The sequence below is a fragment of the Pan troglodytes genome, chromosome 6, assembly GCF_028858775.2.
Source record: "Pan troglodytes isolate AG18354 chromosome 6, NHGRI_mPanTro3-v2.0_pri, whole genome shotgun sequence".
Lineage (NCBI taxonomy): Eukaryota > Metazoa > Chordata > Mammalia > Primates > Hominidae > Pan > Pan troglodytes.
In genome coordinates, this window is record NC_072404.2 from 6,912,889 (window position 1) to 6,921,784 (window position 8,896).

The following is an 8,896-nucleotide window of genomic DNA, read 5'->3' on the forward strand; positions in this document are numbered from 1 at the left end:
AAGCCCTGTGAATCCCAGTTCTGAGGGGTGGCCAAGGCCGAGGGGCCTGGACTGGCGGGTTCAGAACCAGGGGCAGAACAGTCCACGTGCCACATCCTTCTCTCCGGTCAGGAGACATGGATGCCTGACCCCAGAGGGCCCCCGTCCTGCCCTCCCCTCCCCGGCCCCACCAGGGCCTCAGCCCCACATTCCACGCAGGCCTGCAGCTTTAAGCCGTCCGCTGGGGGCTGCCCTGCAAACTGCTCGTTCCACATTCTCGGGGTGGTGGGGTGGGTGGGGTGCGGGCACGCCCTCCCGGGGAGGCCTATAAGGGTGCGGGGGGACGGGGCCCAGGAGGGGAGCAGGGCCTCACCAGCCACGTCCTCATGGCCCTGCTGCTCTTGCTGTTCCTGGGCCTCCTGGGGCTCTGGGGGCTGCTCCGCGCCTGCGCCCGAGACCCCTCCCCAGCCGCCCAGTGGCCCCCGGGGCCTCGCCCGCTGCCGCTCGTCGGGAACCTGCACTTGCTCCGTCTGTCGCAACAGGACCGGTCCCTGATGGAGGTAAGTCAGGGATCCCGGGCAGCTCTTGCCGCCTGGACAGCTGCGGTGTCCTGGCCCCCCTCCTGGGGAAGCCCAGCCCAGTCTCCACTGCCTGTTCCCACATGGTGCCGGGCCCAGCGGGGCATGCAGGAGGCCGGAGGGCCCACCCTGCTTTTGGGAAGGGAAAGCCGCCCCGTCCCACAGGGAAGCAGACACACTGAGTACGAAGAAGCCCTGGAGGTGCCACTCAGGGCCCGGCGCGGGAGCAGGAGTCTGGAGGGCTCCCTGGAGGCGGTGGCGTCTGCTGAGAGCCCGCAGGAGGCCGGGCTTAGGGACAGCAGAGGGGAGGAGGGCCTGGGCCTGTCGGCTGCCTGCTCAGCCCCCCTCGGCCCTCAGATGTTCAACAGCAAACACTTCCCACTTTTGAGCCTCTGTTTCCTCATCTGTGAAATGGGAAGAGGACCTGTGCCTCCTGGGCAGGGATGCTGAGGACAGAGGGTATGGGGACACGGCACGGGGCAGCCTGACCGGCACTGTCGCTCTGTCCTCGCTCAGGCAGGCAGGGTCAGTGGGACAGGGCTGACCAGTCAGGCCCGGGCCCTGCCTCCGGCTGCCCCCAACTGCGGGCTGGGGTGCTGCTGGCCGGGCTGTAGCCGAAGACGGATCAGGGTCTCTGGGGGCCGAGCCTGTCAGGCCCTCACTCTGTGCAGACTCTGACCTTTCAGAATGTGCCACCCCAGCAGACAGCCAGCCCCCGACCTTGCCGCCTGGACTCAGGGCTTGAGCCCCCCAGGAATTTTGGCTAAAAAGAAAATCCCACAACAGCCATGCCAAGCACCAGATGGCGAGAGGGCTCTGTGGGCTCCAGGCTGGGCGCTGCCCCCTCCACCCTGCACCACCGGCTTTATGGCATCTAGGCGTCCCCCCTCCACCTGCCCCCATTTTCCCTCTGTCCCCACCCCTACCCAGCACAGGCCCGGCCTGAGGGGACCTAAGGGGGGGCCTTGTGGGTGAGGGCTGCCCGGGTGACCCCCGCCATCCCTGCCAGCTCTCAGAACGCTACGGGCCGGTGTTCACCGTGCACCTGGGGCGCCAGAAGACGGTGGTGCTGACGGGGTTCGAGGCGGTCAAAGAGGCGCTGGCGGGCCCCGGGCAGGAGCTGGCCGACCGGCCTCCCATCGCCATCTTCCAGCTCATCCAGCGAGGTGGAGGTCGGTGTGTGGCCGGCGCTACGGGGCCTGCTGGGTGTGGGGGCACCTGGACCCCCGGAGGGGTGTGGGCTCCAGCAGCGGGAGAGGCTCCCAGGGTGGCCTGGGGAAGAGCAGGCAGGAGCTGGGCCTCCCGGCTGGTGCTGAGAAGGGCCAGGTGTCCACACAACAGGTCAGGTGCTCAGAACCAGCAAGCGGGGTTCTTTTCATCCCAAGTCAAGAGGGGCCAGGGCCAGCCCAGGGGGACGGGAGTGGGGATGGGGGTGAGGGCCCAGCCAGTCTCGCTGCCCTGAGGTCAGCCTGCTCACTTCCTGCCCACTCGCCTGGCGGGGCTGGCTGGGGTGGCAACCTGGGCTCACCAGGCACTGTATCTGCCCACAGGCATCTTCTTCTCATCTGGGGCGCGCTGGAGGGCTGCCCGCCAGTTCACGGTGCGTGCCCTGCACAGCCTGGGCGTGGGCCGGGAGCCGGTGGCTGACAAGATTCTGCAGGAGCTGAAATGCCTCTCGGGGCAGCTGGACGGCTACAGAGGTGAGCAGGGGGCCGGGGACGCCCCTCCCCGGGCCTGGACGTGCCTGAGGCACATCTCCCTCGCAGGCCGGCCCTTCCCGCTGGCCCTACTGGGCTGGGCTCCCTCCAACATCACCTTCGCGCTCCTCTTCGGCCGCCGATTTGACTACCGGGACCCCGTGTTTGTGTCCCTGCTGGGTCTCATCGATGAGGTGATGGTGCTCTTGGGGTCCCCTGGCCTGCAGGTGAGGAGCGGCCTCCCCTCCTCGGGGTGGGGTGCAGCCTGGAGCGCTGGGCGTGGTCCCCTGGCTTGCAGGTGAGGAGCGGCCTCCCCTCCTCGGGGTGGGGTGCAGCCTGGAGCGCTGGGCGTGGTCCCCTGGCCTGCAGGTGAGGAGCTGCCTCCCCTCCTCGGGGTGGGGTGCAGCCTGGAGCGCTGGGCGTGGTCCCCTGGCCTGCAGGTGAGGAGCTGCCTCCCCTCCTCGGGGTGGGGTGCAGCCTGGAGCGCTGGGCGTGCAGCAGGAGGACGGGGGCCCCAGTGCTGTTCCCTCTCAGCTTCTCGGCCCTCCCACCTTGCAAAAGGAATCAGATGCAAGGGCCTGAATCAGGACCCATCCGACGTTAGCTGGTCATGTGGCCTCAAACCAGCCCCTGTGCTCTCCAGGAAATGGGGGATCCCCATCTCCCCCACGCCCTCATCAGTAACAGATGCATCTGCTCAGGAGTGGAGGTGGGAGGCAGGCATGGCTTCCCCAGAATTGCGGGGGGCTCCATGTCCGCCCCCCAAGCCCTGACAGTCCAGGCACCTTCCTGCTGACGCCCTTTACAGCGCCCCAAAACCACAAAAGTTCACCCCTCCGATGTTTGGAACTCGTGTATTTCATTTAGCTTCAAAATGTAGAGATTCCCTCTTTTTGGTCCTCATGGTATTTGATGTGCGTTTACCGAAGCCTGCATCTCAGGTGTGATACCTGCATCACGGCTGGACCCAGAGGCCACGGGTCCTAGTCCTCTTGGCTTCCCAGAGGCAGGGCCGTGATGGGAGTGAGTGAGCAGAGGTGGGTTCACAAGCGAGAGCAGGGGGCACAGCTTCCACCCGTCCTAGCCAGGGTGAGACCACCCTGCCTGCTGGTGGAGCCAGGCGGGCCCAGAGCCCACCTGGAAGATGGAGGCTGCATGGCACTGCGTGGTCCGGGGCAGCCCCAGGACAGCAGAGCATTCCCTGGCCTTCCCTGCTGCTGCCAGCTCCTTACCACAGAGGCGCCGCGTGGAACTCACTACTGGCGATCGCGGACGCCCCAGGAAGGCGAGTGGCACGAGGTGTGGCAGGGCTGCCACAGGCAGTCACGGAGCACCCGCTGGTGCCAGGCTCACCCCCCAGATACAGCCTCGTGGGCTGGCTCAGTGGTGGCCCTGACTCTCCAAGGTCTGAGGTCTGCTCTGTCTTCCATTCCATGACTCACAGGAGGTTCAAGGTGACTTCCACTGTGGCAGCTGCCTCCCCCCTCCCTCTCCAGGATGGAAGGAGGTCCTGCTGTGGAAACCTGCCTGGCCGTCCCCTTCCGGGACACGGACGGGGGGTCTCCTGGCAGTTCCTGGTCCTCCCTTGAGGGCTAAGGGTCCCCGTTCTGTGGCCGCCTCCAGCACATCCACCCAGAGTCCCTGGGCGTGAACACAGCCGCTGGGGACGATCACCGCCTGCCCGGCGTGCAGCCCTGGGGCTGCGTCCTTATCTCCGCTCCTCCTGCCTCCTGCCCAGCTGTTCAACGTCTACCCGTGGCTCGGGGCCCTGCTCCAGCTGCACCGGCCCGTCCTGCGCAAGATCGAGGAGGTCCGTGCCATTCTGAGGACCCTCCTGGAGGCGCGGAGGCCCCACATGTGCGTGGGGGACCCCGTGCGCAGCTACGTGGATGCCCTGATCCAGCAGGGACAGGTGTGTCGGGACCCAAGACCTCCTTGAAGGCCTGTAGGGGTCCTGAGGGACACCCCAGGGGAGCACGGCTGGGGAGGGGTCCATACTGGTCCTGCACCAAGCTCCCTACCTCCTGGCTGGGGGCCTCTCAGAGCCTCAGTCTCCTTGTCTGTGAAACGGGGCATCCATAGTGCCTGCCTCGGGGACGCTGGGGGATGGCTGAGCCCAGATCACCGGGGCATCCATAGTGGAGCCCAGGGCTGGGCTGGGTCTGTGGGGTGGGGGACAGACCCCAGATCATCCCACGAGCCCTGCCCCACGCCTCTGCAGGGGGATGACCCCGAGGGCCTGTTTGCTGAGGCCAACGCGGTGGCCTGCACCCTGGACATGGTCATGGCCGGGACGGAGACGACCTCGGCCACGCTGCAGTGGGCCGCACTTCTGATGGGCCGGCACCCGGACGTGCAGGGTGAGACCCCGGCGCCTGGCGAGATGGCTCCTTCTGCCCCCGGGGGACCCCCAGGGCCGAGGGATGGCGCTGCCACCCAAGCGGCCCACCCTTTGCCCCAGGCCGGGTGCAGGAGGAGCTAGACCGCGTGCTGGGCCCTGGGCGGACTCCCCGGCTGGAGGACCAGCAGGCTCTGCCCTACACAAGCGCCGTGCTCCACGAGGTGCAGCGGTTCATCACGCTCCTGCCGCACGTGCCCCGCTGCACCGCCGCCGACACACAGCTGGGCGGCTTCCTGCTCCCCAAGGTGGGGCTGGGCCTCCCTTGCCCCTTCCATCTCCTCTGGGGTAGGCCTGGGCGGGGGTCCAGGGGCACTGGGATGGCTGAGTGTCTGGTGGGTGCCTGATGGCCCAGCGCTCCCCGACCGGAGGCAATAAGGGGCGTCCAGCCAGGAGCAGGAGGGAGGCAGCCCTCTCACCCCACAGCCCAGCACTTGGCCTGGCCAGCAGACCTGGCGCCTCCCTGCATGTCCTGGGGTCCCCTCCGTGTGTCCTGTGGGCATCCCTGTCCATGTGTCCTAGGGGGTCCCCTCAGTGTGTCCTGGGGGTCCCCTCTGTATCCTGGGGGGGTCCCCTCGTGTGTCCTGGGGGGGTCCCTCCGTGTGTCCTGGGGATCCCGTGTGTCCTGAGGGGTCCCCTCTGTGTGTCCTGGGGATCCCCTGTGTGTCCTGGGGGGGTCCCCTCTGTGTCCTGGGGGTCCCCTCTGTGTGTCCTGGGGGGGTCCCCTCTGTGTGTCCTGGGGGGGTCCACTCTATGTGTCCTGGGGGGGTCCCCTCTATGTGTCCTGAGGGGTCCCCTCTGTGTGTCCTGGGGGGGTCCCCTCTGTGTGTCCTGGGGATCCCCTGTGTGTCCTGGGAGGGTCCCCTCTGTCCTGGGGGGGTCCCCTCTGTGTGTCCTGGGGGAGTCCCCTCTGTGTGTCCTGGGGGGGTCCCCTGTGTGTCCTGGGGGGGTCCCCTCTGTGTGTCCTGGGGGTCCCCTCTGTGTGTCCTGGGGGGGGTCCCCTGTGTGTCCTGGGGGGGTCCCCTCTGTGTGTCCTGGGGGTCCCCTCTATGTGTCCTGGGGGGGTCCCCTCTGTGTGTCCTGGGGATCCCCTGTGTGTCCTGAGGGGTCCCCTCTGTGTGTCCTGGGGATCCCCTGTGTGTCCTGGGAGGGTCCCCTCTGTCTGTCCTGGGGGGGTCCCCTCTGTGTGTCCTGGGGGAGTCCCCTCTGTGTGTCCTGGGGGTCCCCTCTGTGTGTCCTGGGGGGGTCCCCTCTGTGTGTCCTGGGGGGGGTCCCCTCTGTGTGTCCTGGGGGGGGTCCCCTGTGTGTCCAGAGGGGTCCCCTCTGTGTGTCCTGGGGGGGTCCCCTGTGTGTCCTGGGGGGGTCCCCTCTCTGTGTCCTGAGGGGTCCCCTCTGTGTGTCCTGGGGGGGTCCCCTCTGTGTCCTGGGGGTCCCCTCTGTGTGTCCTGGGGGTCCCCTCTGTGTCCTGGGGGTCCCCTCTGTGTGTCCTGGGGGGGTCCCCTCTGTGTGTCCTGGGGGGGTCCCCTCTGTGTCCTGGGGGGGGTCCCCTCTGTGTGTCCTGGGGGGGTCCCCTCTGTGTCCTGGGGGGGGTCCCCTCTGTGTGTCCTGGGGGGGTCCCCTCTGTGTGTCCTGGGGGTCCCCTCTGTGTGTCCTGGGGATCCCCTGTCTGTCCTGGGGGGGTCCCCTCTGTGTGTCCTGGGGGGGTCCCCTCTGTGTGTCCTGGGGGTCCCCTCTGTGTGTCCTGGGGGTCCCCTCTGTGTGTCCTGGGGGGGTCCCCTCTGTGTGTCCTGGGGGTCCCCTCTGTGTGTCCTGGAGGGTCCCTGGTGTGTCCTGGGGGTCCCCTCTGTGTGTCCTGGGGGTCCCCTCTGTGTGTCCTGGGGGGGTCCCCTCTGTGTGTCCTGGGGGGGTCCCCTCTGTGTGTCCTGGGGGTCCCCTCTGTGTGTCCTGGAGGGTCCCTGGTGTGTCCTGGGGGTCCCCTCTGTGTGTCCTGGGGCATCCCTCTCCATGCATCCTGGGTGTCCTCTCTATCCTTGGGGCCCCTGGCTGTGTGCCCTGGGGTCATGTGGCCTCCCTGGGTTTGGGTGCCTCACCTGCAAGGTGGGCTAACGCCAGGTGTGGTGGGTGTGGCAGGAGCTACATCCTGGAATGAAACTTCCCAACCCAGGCCCCATCCCATCTTCCCCGGGGCCCCTCTCTCTGTGCCCCGGCTGCCCCCACAGGGCACGCCCGTGATTCCCCTGCTGACCTCGGTGCTCCTGGATGAGACACAGTGGCAGACCCCAGGCCAGTTCAACCCCGGTCATTTCCTGGACGCAAATGGGCACTTTGTGAAGCGGGAGGCCTTCCTGCCTTTCTCTGCAGGTCAGCAGCCCTCGGGGCCGGGGTGGGGCGGCACCTCCAGGGCTCCAGGGGTGGGACGGCCCCAGCTCCGCCTGCCGCCTCTGCACCCACCTCCTGATCTCAGGTTCTGAAGGCGGCTGTGGTGGCTGCTCCTGTGCTCCCCTGGGGAGGTCCCCACCCCTCCCCTCCAGGAGCAGGCCTGGTGCAGCCCACTCTGTGCCTGGACATCCCCCGCAGGCCGCCGCGTCTGTGTTGGGGAGCGCCTGGCCAGGACCGAGCTCTTCCTGCTGTTTGCTGGCCTCCTGCAGAGGTACCGCCTGCTGCCCCCGCCTGGCGTCAGTCCGGCCTCCCTGGACACCACGCCCGCCCGGGCTTTTACCATGAGGCCGCGGGCCCAGGCCCTGTGTGCGGTGCCCAGGCCCTAGGAGCTCCCCCAGCCCCCAGGTCCTCCTGACAACTCCCCTCCCAGCCCTGGGTCCTCCCACCCTCTCTCCTCCCACCCCACAGCTTGGACTGCTCTGGGAGGGCCCTGAGGACTCCCACCCTCACCCCCACCCCCACAGGGTCAGCAACTGCTTCCGGTTACACCCAGGACTACCCCTGCCCGACCCTGTGGGACCCCCACCCCTCTGATGCTGTCTGCAGCTCAGTCCCTGCCAGCCCCCAGGAGCGCCTCCAGGGCCCCGCCCACTCTCCCACCCCTGAAGCTGCACTCCCACCCACCTAGCTCCCCCCAGGGCCCCCCAGCACCTATAGCTGGGGCTGCAGGGAGACAACGGGCGGCTGCATCCAGCCAGAGACAGGCGCAAGTGGGTGTCCTCAGCGTGCGAGCCCTGCACCCCCCAGGTCCTGGGACTCCTGCAGACCCCACTCCATTCCCACTCCTGGAACACTTCCTGCAGCTGTGCCTGGAGGCAGTCGGCCTGCAGTGCCAGACTCTGAGCCAAGCCACCGGGGCCATGCGTATGACTGGTGCAGGGAGGCAAGGCCCACATTCTCCTTCAGAGACAGGCACTGGCGCCAGAGGCTTCCTTGGGGCGGGGGGGTGGGCACCTCAGCCCCTGAAGACAAGCAGCACTGCAGTGGCAAAAATGGAAACACTGACCCGGTGCGGTGGCTCACGCCTGTAATCCCAGCACTTTGGGAGGCCGAGGCAGGCGAATCACGAGGTCAGGAGTTCGAGACCAGCCTGCCCAACATGGTGAAACCCTGTCTCTACTAAAAATACAAAAAAATTAACCGAGCATGGTGGCACGTGCCTGTAATCCCAGCTACTCAGGAGGCTGAAACAGGAGAATCGCTTGAACTGGGAGGCAGAGGTTGCAGTGAGCCGAGTTCGCGCCACTGCACTCCAGCCTGGGTGACAGAGCAAGATTCCATCTCAAACAAACAAAAGGAAATGTCGAGCCACACAGTGGCACATGTGCTGGTGGTGGCGTGGTCGGCAGTGTGAGTGGCGCGTGTGCTGGTGGCGGTGTGGTCGGCAGCGTGACAGTGGCGCGTGTGCTGGTGGCGGCGTGGTCGGCAGTGTGAGTGGCGCGTGTGCTGGTGGCGGCGTGGTCGGCAGCGTGACAGTGGCGCGTGTGCTGGGGGCGGTGTGGTCGGCAGTGTGACAGTGGCGCGTGTGCTGGTGGCGGCGTGGTCGGCAGTGTGAGTGGCACGTGAGCTGGGGGCGGCGTGGTCGGCAGTGTGAGTGGCGCGTGTGCTGGGGGCGGCGTGGTCGGCAGTGTGAGTGGCGCGTGTGCTGGGGGCGGCGTGGTCGGCAGTGTGAGTGGCGCGTGTGCTGGGGCGGTGTGGTCGGCAGTGTGAGTGACGCGTGTGCTGGGGGCGGTGTGGTCGGCAGTGTGACAGTGGTGCGTGTGCTGGTGGCGGTGTGGTCGGCAGTGTGAGTGGCGCGTGTGCTG

At 67.5% G+C, this 8,896-nt stretch overlaps 1 protein-coding gene across 1 annotated transcript; it reads left to right on the forward strand.

Annotated features, from left to right (window-relative positions):
* Nucleotides 1–293: 293 nt before the first annotated feature.
* CYP2W1 (cytochrome P450 family 2 subfamily W member 1) lies at nucleotides 294–7,509 on the forward strand. Its single transcript, XM_054687302.2, has 9 exons — nucleotides 294–539; nucleotides 1,567–1,729; nucleotides 2,108–2,257; nucleotides 2,324–2,481; nucleotides 3,993–4,166; nucleotides 4,476–4,614; nucleotides 4,716–4,900; nucleotides 6,872–7,013; nucleotides 7,230–7,509. Exons 1-9 carry the CDS (start codon nucleotides 366–368, stop codon nucleotides 7,415–7,417), a joined length of 1,473 nt encoding a protein of 490 aa, XP_054543277.1. The 5' UTR covers nucleotides 294–365; the 3' UTR covers nucleotides 7,418–7,509.
* Nucleotides 7,510–8,896: the final 1,387 nt, after the last annotated feature.